At 41.5% G+C, this 23,233-nt stretch overlaps 1 protein-coding gene across 1 annotated transcript; it reads right to left on the bottom strand.

Moving 5' to 3' along the window:
• On the bottom strand, nt 1–22,644 carry edc4 (enhancer of mRNA decapping 4). Its single transcript, XM_086208445.1, has 30 exons — nt 22,429–22,644; nt 20,800–20,962; nt 20,325–20,436; nt 19,908–20,007; nt 19,430–19,616; nt 19,069–19,216; nt 18,281–18,385; nt 17,509–17,621; nt 17,276–17,359; nt 17,049–17,144; nt 16,552–16,651; nt 15,808–15,988; nt 15,616–15,682; nt 15,348–15,436; nt 14,908–15,089; nt 13,796–13,875; nt 13,388–13,517; nt 12,996–13,294; nt 12,615–12,845; nt 12,200–12,301; nt 11,895–12,038; nt 11,546–11,582; nt 10,863–11,010; nt 10,412–10,567; nt 9,185–9,300; nt 8,926–9,091; nt 6,740–6,926; nt 5,724–5,943; nt 4,390–4,553; nt 1–1,944 (listed from the first exon to the last, which is right to left on the bottom strand). Exons 1-30 carry the CDS (start codon nt 22,514–22,516, stop codon nt 1,761–1,763), a joined length of 4,179 nt encoding a protein of 1,392 aa, XP_086064571.1. The 5' UTR covers nt 22,517–22,644; the 3' UTR covers nt 1–1,760.
• Between the last annotated feature and the right edge of the window lie 589 nt (nt 22,645–23,233).

The raw sequence follows: 23,233 nt of genomic DNA, 5'->3' as shown, positions 1-23,233 counted from the left end.
CACACACACACACACACACACACACACACACGTGCGCGCACACACACACACGCAGAAATGAACATTCAAATACCTGTCCAGATCAATCGTCAGATGTTTCAAAACTAAATATACAGGCTCTTCTCTGCTGTGCTGTTTGAGTCCAACTTTAGATGCAACCACAAATTGCCTTTGAATGACATAAATGCTTAAAGAACTTTAGCAAACTTGGAGGAAACTATGGAGTAATGCTCGAATATTCAGGGTTGTCTAAAGGCCCAAATGGGATTACATGTCCAAGTAAACCATAAAATAGAGTAAGGCACTTGCTAGACAAATCCAACTTAACAGATTCCAAAGAACAGAAGGTTTATTTTCAGGTCAGCGTAGCTCGGATGACCCTGTGATTAAACAATGGTGTCACGTTCAAACATGAGCTTAGAGTGTTTCCAACCTAAAGACAGGCTCTACATGGTCAGCTAAAAGAATGAGAGCTGGGTGGTGATGATATCTGCAGTTTGACTAAGTGCTGCCTCCTAGAGCCCATGAGAAGTAACTGCACATTAAGTTTTCAAACATGCATAGCAATATCCTGATAAAATAATATCACTAACAAATATGTCAAGAAGCATTATTAGGTTTTATCACTAGTTTGAGAATTCTTAAACAAGTATACACGTTGTACAAATACTAATGTTTACATAAAAAGGGACCAACGTAGAGAAGAAAACATGGAGGAGTAGTCACACATGGACGGCTGCCACCCTCAATGCTGGGCTTTTGATAGCTCAAATTTAGATTCTCTTAATTTTATCTATTTATTTTTTTTGTGGTTATTTCTTGTTCTTTAACTTTAGTTGTATCCTTCGGGATGCCTCATTGGAATGATTTGTAAAGAGGGCCAGAGAAAGAATATGTAAGATATGCTTTTCCTCCCCGGTACATCCACAACAGACTTCCATTAAAACCATAATTGACCCTCTTCAGATCACAGCTGTGACCTGGCTGGGATGTTAACTCCAAAACTATTTAGAAATAACTGAACGTAAATAAGTCACCAGTCACCTAAATGGCTCTGAATGTTACACATTTTTGGCTGCCATGATTAGCTCACTAGTAAAACAAAACAAATTCGACGTAGGAATCCTGCCGCAACCGAACTCCAAGTTGGCAAAAACGTTACCGAGACAAAAGGCAGCATTTGGAGGCGTGTGTCTTCTTTTAGCGAACTTTTTGCTCCTTCATGGGATGAGCCTCTGCATCGCAGCATGTTCAGTATCCCAAAAGGTCACACACCAGACTTCTGCTCCGGAGGGGTTCAGTAAAACTAAAGGAACAGCAATGTTTGGTCTTGTTGGCCAGCTGAACATTCTTGGGGCAAAAGAGCAACAAAAGTAGTTTTAGTGTGCAGGTAGAGAAGGAGGAATGGGAGGAAATGGAAAGGGGGAAAGGGGGGGGGGGTTGGAGGAAACCCTCCTCTTGAGGTCTCAAACTCTGGGGGCTGCCGTTTACTTCTACAGCCAATAAAATACCACTATATCTCCTAAATCCTGTTGCTCTTGTGTCTCCTGAGGCTCCTGAGTGCTAAGCAACACCATCTTCTATTATTTCACACACACGCACGCCCCCCCGCCCAAAAACTGCTCCAAGTGGGGTGAACTTGTCCTGGTGTTAAGGGGATCAGCTAGTCCTCGACAAAATTTGTGAAAACGTAACAAAATGGACTGGCGATCAGGATATACGAGAAGATAATGCTTGTGTATCAGCCTTGAAATGACAGTCTAGTGGTTGTAGAGTCCTTGCATCATCATCATCAGGCGCCGCGCCCTCTTGCTGAGCGGGCTGTGGGGGTCCTGTTGCAGGAAGGCAGAGAGCTTGGATCTGACCTGGGATAACACAGAGACCATGTGGTCTCTGATCAGATGGTCGCTGTGGTCCAGGTTCATCACTGCGTCCTCCAGGTAACTGCACGGGGAACAGAGGGAGGTCATATTAATGGTAAAATTTCAGTTGGTATTACACAGCAGCAAACAAAATTTTAAGCTAAAGTTACAGTCCCAAGTCTTGAGCAAGAAGAGGGCTCAGGGAAACAGCACACGAGGCCATCTGTTATTTGTTCAATGGGCAAGAAAATGATGTGAAATAGAGGAATGAAAGAAAGAGGTTTGAAACTCCAAAGCACAAGGCTACATTCATTTAGGCTTCAATGTCAAGCGCCGTCCTTGATGGGCGTTCTGGCTGCCGGCCCACTCTATTAATGTGCACCTTGTGCTTTCACTCAAACATCTGCAGAAATGGAGTTGTGCTGCTTTCACCTGCGTCCTCTCCTCTCGCGACTGCCAACCTGCATTTCCCTCCACCATTAATAGTCAGACATCTGGTGGGTTAGACTGTCCAAGAGCTTTACTGTCAATTCAAGTGACCATTCATTTCATCCCAAGTCACATGCTGCGTTTTACCTGACTGAAGTCTCAGTTTAGACAATCGGTTGCTATAGATTTCATGTAAAATTTGTGGAGGAATCCATGAGTTTCTCCGGGATTCTGGATTCTGGTAAATGTGCGGTAGCTTTTTAAGGATTCAAGACAGGAGCAATGGAAATATTTGTATAAGATATGATGATAGTAGTTTGTCTGAATGTCAAGTCCTGGGACCAACATTTGGGGTCATAGACTGCAGCCTCTGAAGGATACAGCCTTACATTTAATATCACTGCCAAGAACCTGGATGTTAAAACAGCGCACAGGGAATCTGATCCAAACATGAGCTTTTAGAAGGTACAGGAACATTGAGTCTGCTGGCGGATGATTTTGTTCCCCTTGGTTGCTCATAGATTGACGTCAGTATCACACTGACACGTGTAAGTTGTCTGTAAATAGTGCCAGTAGCTGCTCTGGCCGGTAACCTCGATGCAGCATAAACTGCGCATGATTTGTGACATTTTTCTAACATTAATACCAACTGTCACTGACGCTTTGTTCCTGCACGGCTGATACAAATTAATCTATTAAACACATCACAGTCTAGGAGATTTAAGATATTTTAACTGTAAAACTGGAACCACTGCTACAATCCTCTATTACTGTGCTATTAAAGCTTTGCAGCTAACCCCGCCCTCATTCCTCCGTCCGTCTCTTCAGATGACACCGAGGCCCCAGAGGGCCATATACTGCATGTAAATGCAAAAACCAGACAGGTGTCTGGACTCTGAGCAAGGCTGTAAAGAGATTTCACTCTGCCACAGGAAGAGGCTACAAAAGAAGTTAAAGGACACTGAGATTCAGACGAGCACTGCGATGGCACAAATTAACACGCACGTCAGAAACGACAGTAACAAGCCAGCAGAACCTGTGCAAAACCCAGCAGAACCTGTGCAAGACTGGAACAGAACAGGAGAAGATCTTAGTGTGAATGTGATTACCACAATTAAACGCTACAAGGGCATTGAACTAACAGTACGAGCATAAAAAATTGTGATGCTATTCACAGGATTACCCAGTTCCCCAGACAGCCATGGAGCACAGCTACAGACGGAGCCGGGTGATGGGGTCAGCAGTTTAGCACCGTTCAGCGCTCAGGAGACGAGCAATAATGCACATATGATGGAGATGAGATGGAGAGCAAAAGTCTCGGCAAAGACTGAGTTTATGACTGACTGAGGGAGGGAGGTGCAGGACCCAGTTAGCATGGAGGAGGGGGTAATGCAATCCAAAGGAAGGTTTAGTGAGAACATCTACGAAACATTTAAGAAGTCTCGGTAAATAAATGCACGGTTTAGAAAGGTGAAAATTAAAGACAAGTAACAGTGATGGTAAATATTGATGTTTGTTACACAGGTCATTCTGTAACGAAACACACGTGAAAAAGGGCAAACCTCTCCTGTGTTATTTAATTTGTAGATTTTACTCCAGTAAATCCCAAGTGACACGACTGCAACAACTGTCCTCCACCTCTTGACCTCTGACATCTGTGGCATTGTCATGTGACTGGCAGGATATCCGTGGTCTTTCACTGACTCCATAGTAAGAAACAATTGTGTAACTTTTAAAACAGCTTTCAATCAGTGAAATATTCCGGAAGAGATGGATTACACTGGCAAAGAAGACATCAGCCACAATGTTTGCTGGTGACATTTGAGTGAAACTAGATTGTCAAGTGTTCCCTTCAGACTGCTCACACAGCAGAGTGCAAGTTAACACAATCCTTGGTAATTATACTGTGATCCTACTTAATTGTCATTATGTGGAAGGCCGGATGCTTCATCTCACGGGCTCTCATAATAAAAGGGATGAGTAGGTTAAGCGCAACATGACTTGGCTTTAATTATGAAGTTCTAACTGGGTCAATCAAACATGAAAACAACCTATTTGGGGTTTTCTCTGAAGAGGAGTGAGGAGATTGTTTCCTCACCTTATTTTGAGCTCAGAGCGGGTGGTGAGGCTGCAGGAAAGCTGCTGGATTAACGACAGTAGCACGGGCTGGCTGAGAGGGCAGGGGGGTTGGCCAAACACCTGCTGAGAGTCGATGGTCTCACACACGTACAAGACCAAGTTCAGATCAGTTGCTGACAGAGCCTGGGGAGAAAGCAAGCGAATCATATACTTTCATGAATCTTAGACATTCTCAGTCGTAATATCTAAGTGCAGTAACTATTAGCTACAAAGTAACACAGAGAATAAAGCCAGACAAGGTTTCAAGCTACTTCCTCTTGAGCATGTTAAAGTGGCTTCTATGTTGAGAGATCTAGAGGACATCAAAATCTATAGACCCCCTTGCCAATTTATTAGGTACACCTAGGCCCTCTCATCTTGAGAATATCGCTCAAGTCTATTTAGGTTTCATCTTTTTAAGTAATCTTAGATCATTTTATTACTAATACTTTGTTTCAATAAATGGCCTACTCAAACTAACCACCTCCATCATCAGTATTTTCAGGAGGTGTAAAGATTCACCTATATTTTATATTATATTATATATATTTTTTTTAAATATATATATATATATATATTATGATATATATATAACATAATATATATTATAATATATATAATATAATATATTATAATAAATATATATATTATATAAATATATATATTTATATATGTATGTATGTTACGGCTGCGTTAGCTGAGACACCAAAGACAGCCACGGAATTCATCGCAAATTATTTGTTTGAGAACTTAGTATATTGATATATCTAAATATAACCTGCACACATTTAATTACAGGCGCCTGTGGACTGCTGTTGTTGTTATTTTGTCATGTTTCCTGTCCTCCTGCACCAGTCTCCCTCTCTCCACCAGTCCCCCGCTCCCTCTCCTGTTCCTGCTCTTCATCTCCTCAAAGGTTGACAGAAAAGTGAAGAGACATCACACCACTAAATGTTTATTAAGCACAATTGCAAAGCAAGTCTGGGATTTATAATTAAGATGAAAGACCTTGCTGCAAAACTGGCAAATTGTTTGTTGTGCTTTGAGATTATTCAGTCAGCTACTCGTTTTACATATCTGTGTAATGCTGAAATGTTGATCTGTGTGTAAACCTCTCCATCTAAAAAAAAAAAAACAACCTACAAGATGTTCCCATGGCAACAACTAATGTTACGTGTGGCAGCAAGTCGGCCACTGAATAAGTGAGGCATAGAATTAAATTGGGCCCTGTGTATATGTGCAGAATTAGAGTAGAGTGTGTGTGTGTGTGTGTGTGTGTGTGTGTGTGTGTATGTATGTGTGTGTGTGTGTTACCTGCTGGAAAGCCTGGTTGAGCTGTCCCTGCTGGAGGAGCTGCAGGATGTTAGCTTGCTGCGTCTGGTAGTCCAGATGTGCTGTGGGGACAGGTGTGCCGGCTGCTGACCTCATCGCCTGCATGATGCTGGAGGTCACCACTGCCTGCTGCTCCTTCATCGCCAGGCTCACCTCCCCTTTGACAATACGCTGCACATGGCTAAGAATAGAGTCCTGCAAACTGGGGAGGGAGCAGCAAAAGAGGGCAAGCCGAGGGTTATCCTCCATATCACAGCACTCCAAGTATTCTGCACGAAGGAGGCTGGCTTAGTCTAGAGACATAACAACCTCCATACACCTTGTGCTACAATAATACATTTGGAGTGTTAATACAACCTAATCTCTGCGGACATTTTTGACATGCTGTACTTAAACAAGCTATTATCGGAGTTTGGCATTTTAATTTCTTTGTTGAGATTTGGATGTTTTAATAAAGTTGGCCAGCTGCTTTCTCTCTGCTCCACCCCTGAAAAATCTATAAACTCTAGAGAACATAAAATTAATTGCAGAGGGAGCAAGAGACTCGATCGAATTTATAGTCTTACATTAGCCCCAGGATTAAGCTTTGCTTGTTTTTACTCACCAACCCATTACATACCTACTCAGTAGACAGTGAATGCCAGGATCACCGGCAAAGCCATCTGCTAATATGCTTATTGTGTATTCAATATGTCTGCTTGCAATGTCAAGCTATATTGTCAGGTCAATCAGTGTTTATCTTAGTAGCGCTTAAAAACAACAACAACAACAACAACGACAACGACAACAACAACAACAACAACAACAACAAAAACAACTGTTGCTAAGAGTCAGTGTAGAATGACCCTTCACAGCATGAGCTTATGTTTGGAGCGTTAGTATAAAGGTAAATGCAGTTACGCAGCTGATGCGGACACAGAGAAGCCTGCAGATTCTGTTCAGAGTGACATAGCTTTCCAAACGCAAGTTGCCAACACTGCCACAGCTTGGACACCTACTTTCCCACCATCATCTGGATCTGGCTGTGGATCTCAGCGCGGACATTAGCCGAAATGCTGTTCACCAGCTGATCAGTTGAGCTTTGGAAGCTGTCGATCATCTGCTGGAGCTGGTCAATCATGGGGTCGCGTGTCTCCTGCTCCCTCTGCTTTCTGTTTTTTGTGTGGGTCTCCAGCTGTTGGATGTCTGAAGGGAAGAAGGTAGACAGAAACACAGTTCTCAACATAAATAGATTCAAAGGTTCACTGACTAATACTTGTGATATTCACAATGACTCAAACACACTGTAGAATGTGTGGGAATCCTGCAGAGAGATGGAATCTCATTTTTAGGAGAGTATATCATCCAGATGGAACTTCAAGTCTGATTGGTCAGCACAGCAATACCAAAACTAGCTTTGATTTACAAATGTTGATTTATGCCTTTCTAGAACTGTATGTGTTGTTTCCTGCGTAACATTACTTAGGAAGAAAAGTGTGAAAACACTTGCTTTTTAAGCAACGATAGAAAAAAAAACTGTATCCATGAACTAACATGTGAAATTAATCCGTCGTCATAACTGAACTACTGTGTTTCAGGACCACTGCATTCTGACTCCAAGTTTCAAATTAATGTCTGTTCCATCTGGATGATACTGAGCAATGTGCTGTCTCTAAAGACTTGTAAATTACTCCAAAGTAAGACCAATCTTTTTGAAAGTGGTCAAGGCCATTTACAAACAATATTATCCTATGTGTCAACCATCTTCGCCTCTCTTTTCTGTAAATTATGATTTTCTTTCTTGCGCAAAGCAAACAATTAACTATTAATTATTGTGACCACAAAATTTGCATTTTTCAAGTGTGGTTGTGGTTGTGGTGCTCTTCCTGGAATCATTTTGACCACCAAACTGCTTCCATGTAATTGTACTCACACTACCGTTAAATGATCTACAGTTGTTTCTTTGCAACTATTCCTGTGTTCACTAGCTGCCCAAAAATATCAAATCCGGAAGAATAAAGCAGGACGCATCACTGTACATTAATGTTGTGGTCGCCGCACTTCAATGTATCAAAACAAAGTCAATATTTCAGTACAAACCCATGAACCCTGAAGTTGGTTATTGACCGAATTAAAATTCACAAGAAACAAACACACGCTGAGAGGTCTTGTAATCTCCCTGTTTACCGATGGAAAACTGCGTGTCCCGTCTCTGACCACATTATAACGGCCTTGGAAAATTTCAAAAACACAGAGTCTAGAGGTGCACATGAGCACAACCTCAGAATAAGAAGGACTGCTCAACAACACAGTAGCGCTATGGCTGAGTGTAAAAAAGAAATCTTTGCAAAAGGTGTCCCTGAGCTTTGGCAGAAATGATTAAAGGGCTTGTAATCATTTCCGTGCTAGAGATGTGTTTGGGGGTAGGGCGAAAAGAGAGAGAGGGAAAGGGGTTCGTGAAATGAAGAAATTCACTAAATAAAAATAACCCAAAATGTCCGTAATGGATTGGTCAGTCTGGCTAGTTATACATACATTAGACGAGGGCATTTCAAATAACTCTGCTGTTATTTCAAAGCCAACACACTACTGCTGTGTGATATGAGTGAGACCTCATATCCTGATATGGTTCACTTCATACCAGGACTGGAATCTCCACCTTGTAGTTTAACGCCACTGCCAACTAGTCCACTAACTCCAATTGCAGTTTATATTGGCCCAGGTTCATAATACACTGCATTACAGCCCAGATTACAAAAGGAATTTACCAATTAGGAGGAAACAATGTGCCCATACAGAGATGAGAACACAACACTGAAGCACTAACGCATACCAACAGCCTTTGTTTAATTCCTGGTGTGCAAATGCATCTTTTTTTTTTTTAAACATTCTCTCAGTTGGGTCCTGTAGTATGATACTGTATCTGAGTCAAAGAGGAACTTTCAAAGGCAATACACCTCTCCTTCAAAGTGTTCAATGCTCATCCTGTTGTTGGTCTCTGAAAGGCATAATGAGCCGACTGTTGTCAGACAATTACCAATTCAGTTCGAATATGCTGAACATGATACGAAAGCAAATCGATGATGCGTCATAAAAACTTAGAGGGACAGTGATGTCTAATGGTAACACAGATGGTTAACTGGACTTCAATCATGGTGATAACAGTTGCTCCTTCCATATAAGGAACTGATCAAGGCAGCCTTACATTCTTGTGTTCCCTGTTTGAAGCTGTCGTTGATTTGTTGAAACATGGACTGGCAGCCTCTCTCAAACACCGGCAGCACAACGCTCTGGAAGGCGTCTTTGTAGGCTGCCTGGATGGGCCCCTGCATCGCTTCAGCTGCTGCTCGACCCATTGCATCCGTTATATTCTAGAGAAACAGGAAACAAACATGAGAATGAAATGACCTAATGACGATGTGTGAAAAACCGATGGATACAGCACAGGAAATAACACTACTTACCTTGGATTTGGCCACCTTGATTACATTATCCTTTAGGGTGACCTCCACAGCAGTCATTTTTGCTGAAATTGTGTTGCTAAGTTGACCTGTCACTGGCTCCAGACTCTTAGAAATTGCTAGAAATGGAAAAGATTTAGCAAGAAAAATTGGTATAAAAGGTAAAATAATAACATCTTAGCATCAAACTAGAGGCAGGAGGGTTACAGTGAGAGAACATCTCCCCAAAGCCTGCTACGTCCCGACCCACTTCAGCTGCTACTTTAAGTTGTTTAACCTTTATTCAAAATAACAGCGATTTATTGCATGGAACATTTGTTTGTCCATTGATTCCTGTGCTGCAAAACAAAATAAAGTGAAATAAAGAAAAAAGGGGATTGGTAAAGTAAAACAAGACAAAGTTAGGAAAAGTAATTAGTCCTGATATACATTAAACTATCATGGCCCAGCAGGATGGGAATTTACAGCCAAATTAAATCAAAGATGCTGCATCAGCACCAAAACAGACCCAGGACATGGCCATAAGGTTACAGTAAATTTTAGTGCCGATGCTATCCCTGCCCTCATATTACCCGACATAAAAACTAGCAGAATTGTACTATGGGCAGCCAGGGATGTAGACTTTGGTTAAAAAGACAGAAGTGCTCAGTAGCTGTAGGAGGTTAACTTATCATGAGCTACATGGACTGCTATCATTCAAATTCATTAAAACTGTATCAACTGGAAATTCAATCCAGAAAATTTTAGCAATATGAAATATTTTATAAAGTCTCTCTCTCTCACACACACACACACACACACACACACACACACACACACACACAGTCTGCAAGAGTAAGATCGGAGAACAAATTCTGATTGATATGTTAGATTTCGAAATTCACACAGGTCACATTTGTACATCCATAAGGTTACACAAAATCTCAAGTATGTCTAAAAGGAACTGGGATTGAATTGCTCATGCAAACGACTGCAGCAGAGTTCAGTGTCCACTGGAGTTAAGTTGTTTGATTTGACCTAAAAAAAAAAAATTTTTTTTTTTTTAAATCAATCAAAGCGACTGCTGTCATACAGATTCAATGCATTCAGAACAGTGGTGAGGACACACTTGTGCTGTTTAACAGTCAAATATTAATTTTCATGTTCAAATGTCCCTTTTTTTTCCAATTTGATGATTAATTTTACATACATGATATTCTGCCAGCACTACTGAAAGGGAGTGTTCCTTACTTGGAGGAACCGTTTTCTTCATTTCCTCTCGTATCACTTTGTCCATCCTGTTGGTGAGGGACGAGCAGAGGGTGTGGCTGAGCTGCTGGCTGAGCTGCTCCTGAAGCTGCTGCTGATGATTCTGACTCTCTGCCAGAACGCGCTCTAGTCTTCGCTCTGAGGTCAGCGAAAGTCAAGGCTCTCAAGAAAATGCCGTAGATGGGACATCCTTAACTCCAGAAACTAATGCCGACACTCAAAGTAAGAGACCATCCTCTACTGTAATGCTTACTGGAGATGATCCAGGAGACATCAGGTGCTCCACTCACCTCAAAGCCTTTTCACATTTTGTCCAGATTGATTAGAACTACTGAGTCGCTTTGTCACAGTTGTTTACTAAGCCTGAAGAGCAGTGGGCTCAGGTTTTCTTTTCAAGTTTGATGCCAAATAAATGTGTAGTACTGAAAGATACGTTCTTGTTCCTGGTGGTTGGTCAGAACATGCTCCACCTGGGCCATAATGGAGCTCTGCATGGCTTCAATCTGTCCACGCAGCTCAGACAACTCCCTCTGCTGGTTACACAGGAGCATCAACAACTCTTCCGGCACCTCGGTATTCATCTGTTGCAGCGTGTGGAGAAGTGAGAAGTAAGTGTGTGTGTGTGTGGGGGGGAGGACAGGACAGGACGGGACGGGACAGGACGGGACGGGACAGGACGGGACGGGACGACGACACACAAAGAAGCAACTGCTCAGACAATGCACACATCAAACAACTTCACCCTGCTCCTTGGAATGTGAAACAAGGTAGTACATTTAAGTGTGACTCAAGAATCAAATTGGCACATGGTGAAAAAGACAAAAAAAATAGGAGATTTACCAATGAAATACACAAAATATATTCCTTACGCTTAATTTAAGCGATTACTTATTGGATGCATATCAAATTCATGCAACCCACAGTTAAACCAGATTTACTTCTCAACTAATTTGACTGACATTTGACATTTTACTGAAAGTATCTGAGTTTAACAGTGAGTTAAGTAGATTCATGTTTAGTAAAAGTAGCAAATTTGGGAGAGAGAAGAGTGAATCAAATATTTTCATACCTAGCCTGACTCACTCTGGCCAATTGTGCTTTTTGTGACTATTTTACCTGACCAGGGTCCATTCGCCTTGAATGAGAGGATTCACTACAGAGAGAGAAGAGAGAATGTGAATTAGTATGACTGGTCCCTTTACAGAAAACAATGTGGAATACACTAAAACCCAATCAACATGTCAGAGGCTTTTCATTCTAAAGGTTAAAGGACATAACGGACGAAATGCAACTTAAAAAATGGGAACACTAAAGTGGCTCTAAAGGTCCTAAATATCATATGTGGTCACTCCCTTACATTGACTTTTCATGATAAAGACACCACCGACTGTCTAACAGGACACACTACAAGATCGTTTTAATACAACTCCATTTCTAATCTTGATGTGCGTGCGCATCAACATACCTGTCGTCTTTCTTGGACTTCCTCTTTTGTTTCGGCGAGCCTCTCGGTGACATCTTCCAGTCCTTAACAGGTAGTCGGTGTGAGGAGCGACTGCCACAATTCCCAGACGACGATGCCAAGCTAGCAACCTCATCATCAGGGTCACTGAGTCAAATAAGACGCAATTGGACAAAAACACTGAGACTAAACAGTTACTGTTGTTGATCTTACGTCAAATGACAAAAAAAAGGATAAATAAAATGTTATTGTGTATCTGATAAGTACTGCCCATCTGCGTAAACATGTAGATAGAGAGTACATGTTACCTCTGCTCAGCACTGGGGTCCTGACTGTCATTCTGAGTGAGGTGATATGAACGTCGAGGGTAAGGTGAGCTCAGGAGTCTGTCCTTCGACTCGTCTCTTGAGCTATAGCACAGCAGCCATGTGACACATATATCATACCAGCAATGACAAGTGCATACCTATCAAATAATGCTTCAAGGTGATGAGGCCTTAAGAATTATTCATTCAACTGTCCAATATAGAAATTTAAACTGTCCAAATATCAGCAAATATCCCAAACCCACACAACATCCTAAACTGCTCATTGTAACTGCTATTTGTCAAACTCAGAATTCTTATTTCTTATTATAATTAGCATTATTATTACCTTAGAACAGCTTGGGCTTCCATAAATTTATGCATTCAAATTATTGTATTTATGTATGAGATTTCTTACCAGTCTCCAAGACCGTTGTCCCTGAGACTGTTCCTCGTCTCCCTGGTGATGTCTGGTGCAGCGGGCCAGGGCGTGTGGCTAACACCGCCATCTGTAGAGCCTCCTCCTAACCCCGGATTCTCCTGTGACAGGGCAGTCTCTAGTAGAGATGGGGTGTGACTAAGTCTGGGCTCAGATTCGACTGACCCTCCAACTGGTCCATCTGCTCCTCCAAGTTCGAGGGGTAACAGGCTGTTACAAAAAATACCCAAATATCATTCATTTAGCACTAGCTTGTGGGTTGGGTAAATTTATGTCACTACATCGTCTTTCCAAACCCGACCACTAGAGACAGCAGGAGCTGATTTTTGAATATTTTTTTTACCGTTGCCACCAGCATACCTGTTGTTGTTGGCTGTGCGTGGTGAGGTGAGCAGGTGCAGGGCAGAGGCAGCAGAGGCCATGCTGTCAGTCTGGAGAGCAGAAAGAGGTATGGGCTCCAAGCTGGACACCAGATTGCGCTGAAGCTGCAGGGTCTGGGATGCAATCTCTGGCATGTCCTGGGACATGGCTGTGGAGGCTGAGGAGATCACGTCAGGAGAGCGGGCCCTTGTTGGGGAGGCGAGTGGTGGAAGGAGGGGAGAATCTAGAACCTGTCCCGGGCTGTCGAGAGCGAGAGTACCGGTAGGGGATGCCAGAGCCTAGAGATGAAGAGAAAAAACAGTGTTGGAGACAGTTGAGCACTTACACAGGTAGAGAGGCTGGTAGAGGTCAAAGGGTGCTTCAGGTCCCACCTGTAGGTTATCCAGCCCTGGTAACAGTACAGCAGAAGCAGCTCTCGGGCTGCTGGTGGAGGCAGACAGTGCCAGACTACTGGTGCTGTTATCAGTTCTGCTAGGACTCTGACTGACATCGTCTAAAGCTCTGCACAAAGGAACAAAGAGATACTGTATTGTAGATATGTAGATACAGGATCAGAATACAAAACAGCACATTTCGGGACCCAGTATGGAAAGTATAAACCGTTCGTTTAGTCTTTTGATAAAAACACCATATGAAAGGAACTTCAGCTGTTGTCATCGGTAAAACTTTCTACACCATTCTTAACATTCAGAATGTTTCAGTCTGTGTGGCAGAACTATCCTGTAACACCAAACTCAATGTCCAAATCGCTCTTCTCAACAGGAAAATGTTGAAACCACCTGCTAGCTGAGTCAGAGTTGCTGCTGATGGCTGTTACTATGGTCAGACTGCTGGCACTGCTACCAGGAGATGCAGGTACCTGAAGGGGGACATAAAAAATAACACTGTTGAGAAAGGACAATAATGTTAACAGGGGGACGATTCACCTCCTTGTAACTTTACACACAGGGTTAAAACAAACAAAACCTACTTCAAGACCAAACGAACAAAAAGCTTGCGAGTAGTCAGATTTTTCCCTGTTAAAAGGGATTTCTATGCAGTTTTTCCTCAGTTGATGTGAGGGTCTAAAGGCAGAGGATGTTGTTATGATGCCATGTAAAGCCCTTTGAGACAAACTGTTTGTGAAAACGAGATATACTGCACAGTTAAGTACTGTGTACAGTTAAGGTGTACTGTTGTTAAAGAAAAGCTACAACTCCCAGACCCAAACCAAGTTCCAAGTGCATGCAAACTGCTCAAGTTGAAGCGGGTCACCTTGAAGCTAACGGCTAATCCAGTGGTAGGGACTTTACAGATGAAGACCGGCTTTCAAACCAATGTTTACGCCTCATTTTGGTGACACCACCTCCTCTAAGAAAAACTGTGTGAGCAGCAGGAGGTTCGTTCTAATATCTATTGATTTCACTGCTGTATTGAAACTCCATCCATCCATCCATCCATTTTCTAACTCTTATCCTGTTAAGGGTCGCAGGGGGCTGGAGCCTAACCCAGCGGCTTTCGGGCTAGAGGCCTCCAGTCCATCTCAGGGCCAACACATAGAGACAGACAACCATTCACACACACAGTCACACCTACAGTCAATTTAGAGTATCAATCAGCCTCGTCCTCTCTTGATGTCTTTGGACAGTGGGAGGAAGCTGGAGTACCAGAGAGAACCCACACAGGAACAGGGAGAACATGGAGACTCACACAGAAAGATCCCATGCCCGAGCCAGGACTCAAACCCAGAACCTTCTTGCTGTGAGGCGACAGTGCTAACCACTGCACCACTGTGCTGCCTGTATTGAAACTTATCAAAAATAGAGTAAATTCAGTACTAATGGAACCAACTGTCAAATTTTTGGTGCCACGGCATCCCTAGTGTTATCCCAGTGCAAGCGTTACTTTGTACCGAAGTGCTTGGTGTCATGAAGGCGTCAGGAGTCATTAGCTTTGGCATCGTTCCACTGCCAGTGGCTGAGTTTGACAGGAAGTCAGTGGGAGCAGGAAGTGACGGAATCTTCCTCAGGTCAGTCTGGGAGCCACTTCCTGAATCCTTATCAGAGCTCTGGTCTGTCAGGTGATCTGAAAACCCTGACGGATAGATTCAGTGTGACAATTATTTAATCTGTGCGGCATTACTTGAACTGTCTTCTTGATAACTTCACACAATTAACATTTACTTTTGTCATTTTATACTTTTTGTGCTGCGTAAATTAACAGTATATTTTTTTTTTGTATGGGCAGCAAAAAAATGATGTGAAATAAAACACAACACATGAGATGCTTCAGCAAACCAGCTCATTGTTTGCTTATTTCCACATTCAGCGGTGAGAGAACAATAACACTTACCAAAACCATCTTGGGTGTCAGGATGAGGGAGGATAACTGAACTGGGAGCCGTATTGGGCTGGAACCAGATCTGAACATCCTGAAGACTCCTGAAAGATGAATAGGAGAGATTCTAAATTGTACATTAAAAAAAAAATAAAAATCAGCAATAATGGCCAGTACCTGATATGTCACCAGAACAAACATCAAACTACTCAGTATGGCTGAATCAAGGTAAACAAAGTCTAATTTTTAGAATTAATCAACACAAACGGTGGACAGAACTCACTTGGTGTGGACACAGTACAGTTTAATCTGGATGCCAGACTTGGATTCTGTGGGTCCTTGGGTGCCCTCTGGAAAAAAAATTAATTAAACACAAAAAAATGTGAGGACGGGGGATCATGAAAATGTGAACAACAGGGATTAAACAGTCATTTGCTTTGGTTTCAAGCATGTGTGTACTGGTGCAAATGCACACCTGTTGACATGCTCTCCGTCTCCTCCTCTGCAGGAAGCACCTCAGTGTGTCGCAAACGGCTCTGGGTGACATCTCGCACCCCAAAGCTAAGCACAGGGTGGGTGAGGAGGAACTCAGATACGGCTGTGAAGCTGGCCTTGCCATTCTCCAGATCCTGCCGCAGCTCCATCACATAGAGAACCTGGCGAGGCCAAAACAGTGAAGAGGCTTGACTTCAAACCACTTTTTCTACATTTTGTCCAGGGTCCGGTGCCAAACAGAAACAATGACTTTTGTTGCTCTTTTGCACTAAAATCTGTTATCTTTCTCTTGACCTTCCCCACCATGGTTTTAATTTCACACTCAGTAAAATTGTAGTTTTTATTGTGTTGTCCTTTTGGTTGACATGTTACAGGAATCATAGACACAATGGTTCATCTGGGAATCGGCCAATTTGGGTCGGGTCAACCTCCATTTATTGTCGACTGTGGGAGTGGACATGTGCCAAAAATTACACTGAGATTTAGAAAACAAAACCGAGCATGTACGGGTTTTATAAATTTGTGGAAATGTATGCATATGTATCCTTCTATCTTGGTGCGTGGACACACTTTAATGCCACAGGATTTTTTTAAATTGTCGCAAAACATGTCTGGAAGGGAACTTCAACCTTCAAAGTAGTTTTCATCTATGTACTTGAGCAGTATCATTCATAAGAAAAAATAAGGATTCTTTCAACTGCGTGACTAAAAATATTGTGCTGACCTTCCTCTGCACATCTGTTAGGATGAGATATTCAGCCGAGAGGTCCAGACTAGCCTTCAGACTTGGCAGTACTGATGAGTTGAATGGATCAGGAGAGAACCTGAGAATAAACACCAATCCATCATTAAAATCTTAAAAGTAGATGCTGCTCAACTATATCTGTAAATCAGAAAGCAAAAATAATCTCCCCCCACACATACTGACGTCTAACCTAGACTTGGCATCTTAACTGGACTGTGTATGATTTTCATTACCAAGCAGGGGCGATAGCAAGTTTGTTTTAATTCAGCTCTATCCTTTTTTTTTTTTTTTTTTTAAATCATTATCACGAAACAAAATAGTAATACAATGTCTACAGGTCACATGCTAAACAAATATGAAATATTTAAAAATGAACAACTATGGCTTGTTGCGACAAAGTTGTGTCCAGGAACACAGCACAAGGGGGAGAGACGTGAGCATTATTAAAAGTAATAAAGACATTGCAAAGAAATAACCTGATGGTCTGTAAACAGGTCCAGGAGACGGTGCACCACATCTTCAACTCCTGGTTCTGATCCGCTCCGGTTATCAGAAACCTCCAGAAAGGAACCCTATGGAGAAACATAGGAGGAGGGTGACAGAGGAGAAGAGTACAACATTGTAATGTATCTGAACGTGAAACACATGTCATTAGTACAATCATGTTCCCATATATGCAGGCCATGCTTTCCCAGCTACTCACTCGGGGTCCTGCCTCTTGTGGTTGTCACAGAAAAGTAGGCAGGAGAGGGGACGTCCTCCATGAGGCCGCAATTCATGAAGACATCTAAACAGCCAATAGGAGAGAGGGAGACAGAGAAAAGGTCAGTGAGACAAAGAAGATCATGGATATCATATTTTATGGCATTCAGACATTTTGGGTTCCCTTCATTTTGAATGAACAACATTCATTTTAAAGTCCTCCACCATCCTTACCTTGGCTTGTCCTGCCCTCCTTCAATGTATATCTGCCAAAACTTGATGTACCCATCATAGCTGGCAGTGGCTAACACGGTTCCATCTGGAGAGAGGGCACCTTCACTGACTCGCTGGAGTGATAAAAAAACAGCTTTCAGAATATGCAGACACTACACTGTTGCACAACTGTAAACTCATCCTCAGCCAGACTGAAGGTGATATGGTCATATCTGAACAGGAGCTCTGGTGAGGCACCTTCCCCGATTTGGTTACACCTGGCTAGAGATCTGTCAGTCATAAGGCATCCATGCCCTACTACAGCATTCCCCACGTTTCAGAGTGTTTCATTCTAAATTTGATATAATTCTCAAAAGAAAAAAACCATCATGATTTGCTGGAGACTTGATTTTAGTGACTGAAGTCTGGAACAAATCAGAAAAATGTTTACGAAGTTGATAATAAATTGAGTTTAAGGCCATCGCCTCACTTGGAAGACCCTAAAACTAAAATGCAATTACTTTATCATCCGAATAAAAAGGAAATGGACCAAACACTGCTTCATGCTCGCGCTGTGATCTGACCACAAGCATTTGAAGATAAGACCTGCCATATAATTCAGCTGCGTTCAAACACAGTGTAACACACAACAGGGAAGGCGGAGCTCAGTGGAGGTGGAGTGGATCACTCAGCGGTGTGACTGGCCATGGCTGAAATTACCCCGCACAGGTGGGACATGGTGTGCCATTAAGATGACAACTTCCTGTTCAGTTGTATTTATCTGGACTCCTACCTGGGAGTATCCCTTGACTGTGATGAGGCCTTCTTTGAGATCTGTGGAATTAACGGGCCAACTGTTGTTGTTAGCTCTCAAGACTTCGAGGTCCCACACTTCAGCCTATAAGAGGACAAAATATAAAAATTGTCATTGGATAATAGTGTGTGTGTGTGTGTGTGTGTGTATACATACATATATATACATATACATATATACATACACAGATATACATATATACATATATACACATATACATATATACATATATACATATACATACACACACACACATATATACACATACATACACACACACATATATACATATGCAAATACAAATATACACATATATAAATACAAATACAGTATATATACACAAATATATAAATACAAATACATAAATATACATATATATACAAAAAATATATATACACACACACATATATAAACACGCACATATATATACACACATATATACACATACAGTATATATATACACCCAAAGTTTTTGTGTTTGGGATTTTTTTTAATACTTAAAAAACATTCACAATGTTATCTAGTGGCTTGACAAAAATGCACTATAAATTTTTCTAATACTCTACACAAACTCTGATGACTATTAATTTTAATGTCTGCAGGACAAGCATGTTGATAAGGATGCTGACACGACTGGTTAGCTCAAAGCACCACAAATGGTTGACTCCTGGCCTCACTCAAACTTCCAATTTATATCGGGAGTGATTTGAGTCTGGTCTTTGAATCTAACCGATTTTTGTGTGTGTGCGTGTGTGTAAAACCATTACCCTGTCTTCATGCAGAAGGGCTAAGGTCTGGCTGGTGTCATCCTGGTTCTCCTCATTGTCATCCAGGATGAACGGGCACCAGATGAGACGCCGATGTGAGTTCAGCGGCGTATCCTCGGGTCGTCGAATGTGAACCACAATCTGATCTCTGTGGGAAGGGTGGGTTAAGGGAAAGACATCTTCTTTTGTTTTTCATTTAAGTTTCTAAAAGATTACTATGTCGCAACGGGTTGGGATATCACAGGGTATGTGTCCAATTCAATAAACCAGCAGAGGCATTCATCCGTCCTCAGAAAAGACACATGTCAACCTGCACATCACCGCTGAAACTCCTTTCATAAGTCCCCTTGTATCAGGATACAGTATCGCGTTGCCAGCGCATGTAAGCTGCCAAACCATCAGGTTGCCAGCTTCATCTACACAACCCAACAGGGAGGAGTCGAGGTGGGCAAAAGCCAGATCTGTGACAGCCCCAGTGAAGCCCTTTAGCAGGGACCGCTCCGAAAAACTCACACTCAAGACACGAATCATAGCATGGTTGTTGGCTCCTGAGGAAAAAGATGATTATTGTAAAGAAAAAGAGCAATTTATCTGAGTGACTGTTAACATTATCATAACATCTGACAAGGTTATCTTTAACATAAATTTTAGAAAAAAGGAATCATGCATTCAGGCTAATTAAAATTTAGACTGCACCATGATTCAACAGTTTTCATTCAATTATTTTCTTCTTGTAAAAAAAATTAAATGGTTGATTATATTTGGTACTGCTGACACCCAAAGCTCAGATATTGGTGTCATCTACTAGTGGAAACACTTGTTTAGTCCATGACTCTCACCTCTGATGGCATAGGCCAGGAAGGAATTGGACACAGCTATCAGTCGGCCATAATGATACTTGTGTTCCCAGTCGTACTTGGCTACAGGTTGAATCTTCACCTGAACAGACAAAAAAACAAAACAAAACAAATCATTCATCAATACAGTTACAGCGTTTAAAAAAAATGCACGGTCATTGATGTCACCAAATGTATGCGCAAGGAGCAGATCGGGAATATATTTAGGATGTTACTGTCTTAAAACTCCTTTATGTCTGAATCAACCAACGAAGAAAGTGGGCCACTGCGATGAGCTAAGGCTTTGTGGTGGATGTGGACACAGCAGGAAGAGAAAGTCTTTGAAGTCAATCACTCAACAAACATAGCGGTTCTTAATAAGATGAAAAACTCACGGAGCAGGGTTACTTGTATTCTTACCTTGTTGCTCCCTCGAGTCTTGCTGTCGATGCTGGAGGCTTGACTCGCCACGATCTCCACATTATTGGAGGTGATGGGGATACAGGTAGATCCATCGTCCCCGGAAAGCCGTCTAAAACCACAATACATTACTTGATTTACAACATGAATTTGACCAAGAACTCAAAGGTTCCAAATAAAGTCACTAGACATTCAAATGAGCTCAATTCAAAGAGAAAAGAAGCACCTCTATTTATGTTACAAAATAAGTTTTCAGAAGTATATTCAGGGTTTTAACCAACATTAGATAGAGTCCTCTAAGAGGGTAAAGCCACAATAACATGTGAGAAGAATGAACACACTCCAGTAGCTTGATAAGCTGGATTTCAGACCATGTGACAGACCAGACCCCTATGAAACTGTGAACCAAAGTCAGAGTAACTTATGGCATGCTCCATGATTCCCAACAACCCTAGATTCTAAGAAAGCAACTCACATTATCTGCCTCTCCTGAGCGATGCTGATGTCCGTGGAGATGGGTCTGCTAGATTCAGACATGGTTGACAGATCAGTGCCTCCGAGAAGACCTGCTGCTCCTAATAACCCATTCAACTCTCCATTAAAAGATAGCTTTCTTTGACCGTCATCTGACTGTGAGTCTGAGGAAAGAGAGAATGCATGCAGAAGGTATGGTAACAGCATAAGAAACTAACAATTCTATGAATATGACTTTTATCTCAAAATATTTTTGAGCACATTTATCTATTTATTTATGTATATTTTGTACAAAACAGGATGCTTTAAGTTGTATTTAAGTTGTATTTCATATATCTAAATCCCTACTCTGTTGGATTGGTCCAAGGGAAATGTGGATAAATCAAATGTTTATCCAGCACCTCAGCAGTGGATCTAAATTATACAGGTTATTCTTTGATAGATAAGAATATGCCACAGAAACACACATCAGCATTTAGTTCGATTATATCATAAACATTTCAGTCATTACAATAATCAACAAAAAGTTATGATATATGTCAATATTTGGACAGAGTAACAAACTGAAGTTCTGAACATCTATTGATATACTTTTACTCTAAGGAAAATAGTGTAAGCAAGATTTTAATAATATTAATTGTCCCTTCTCACAGTGACATTACAGCTGTGTTAAATTTCATAAGTATTATGTAGGAAATCCATACAAAGCAACACGAGTTTGTAATAAAATGTATTTCATGTCCAATCAACTTTGAGAGCGTGCTTGGGACATTTTCAATTCAAGAACTGTCAAGTCAAGATTTTTGGGTAATGAATAAAAACAAAAACAAAACAAGCAGAGGACAGGCTTGTCCCACCACTGTCTGAAGAGCTCACTTTTTAAACATGTTGAGTCAGTTTCTACACTGGGTACAGGAAATAGAATGCCATTTATCTTGAAATGTTTAAAATGTTACAAAGGTAAAATTGGCAAAGGAGCAGGAAGATATTACTACAATTGAGGACGTTCGTGTTTTCTCCAAAATCCACAAGCCCGGTCGTGTCATCTCTGCTACGATAATAATCTCGGTCATTCCGACAGGTGTGTGCCTTTCCTATCAAACCGTTACCAGTATGAAAGTTGCAGAAACGAACTTGAAATGAAAGTATCAAGTTTTAAGACAGAATGTAATCCTCCTACGCATTTTACGGATAGTCAAGCCTCTTCTTAAAGCTTTGGAGCAAGTAACGTTACTCCTGAAGTAATTTCGAAAAAAGACACTTTCGTATCTTGGCAGCAGCTTTAAAATATAGAGCAAGAGTCTAAGACACGCGCAGACAGACATTTGTAACGTAGCTAACTCCAGGTACCAGAGCCCTTCGACGCAGATAGCTGCAAAATTGTGAACTTAACCCTGTTCCTATGCGGAAATTGATGTCCTTTCACTTCTAATTTACATTTCAACAAGACAGCATGAATTTCGCTAGCTTGGTGGCAAAACCTCTACTGAGACAACTTTACTTAGGTTAGGTTAGCATTTTATAGAGATGCGCCAACCCAATTCACATTAGCTTGGTAACAATCTTGCTAGCCGCAGTTCCATTAGCTTCTGCGGCCTAAACTAGCGCCGCCGCTCCCGGTCAAACTTACCGTTGTTGTTGGCGGGACGTTCCAGTTTCAGGATGTCCCGAAGATGTTTGGTCGCACCCTCAATATCGATATTAGGATTGGACGCCATAGGTGAGGGAAGGGGGAGACTGGGCAAATTCAGGGGGAGATATTTAATTCTTGTTTAATGCGACACTGTCAATGGCCACTTCGTTCACCAGGAGCAACCGTTCAAACTTCCGGTATGTCCGTCGCATAAATTCCGACTCGTATGTGTGTCAGATCATTGGTTCCTACGTCCTTTAATTTCAGCTAATATCTACTTAGCTATTACTTCATTGAAAAGTCACAGTTCACAACAGCGGTCAAGAAATTTTACTTTCTTTTTCATGAATGTATCGTTGCTTCATGGCAATTCTTTCAGCAGCTTCATTACCCAGACTTATAACCACGATGTGTCTAGGCACCAAGAGACATCTACATTGCTTATGTATGGATAAAATGTGAAATATTTTATGGATAATTATATTTTAAACAGAAACAATTTTGACTAGATTCAATACAAATTGTACACACATGCCAATACATTGCTTGAAAATACTCTGGTATCTGAATAGAGAAACAAACAGTTACATTTTGATGCCAAAATGCTCCTCACTGAGACCCCACTGGTGGTAAAGATCGGACCCTTAAATCCAACAGACATCTTAAGATATAGTTCCATTACATTTGTGGAACTTAATGAAATAATTCAAATGAGATGTCTTCAAAAAATTTAAGTTTGACATTTAATCAATTATTTTTGTTCAACAAATTATTATTTTAATGAGAAGGTTGGTTTTACTTT

The sequence above is a fragment of the Aulostomus chinensis genome, chromosome 7 (genome assembly GCF_037954235.1).
Source record: "Aulostomus chinensis isolate RoL2024-O1b breed Wild chromosome 7, RoL_Achi_v1.0, whole genome shotgun sequence".
NCBI classification, from domain to species: Eukaryota; Metazoa; Chordata; class Actinopteri; order Syngnathiformes; family Aulostomidae; genus Aulostomus; species Aulostomus chinensis.
Note: the sequence above shows the minus strand (reverse complement) of the source record. Positions and strands in the feature narration are given on the sequence as shown.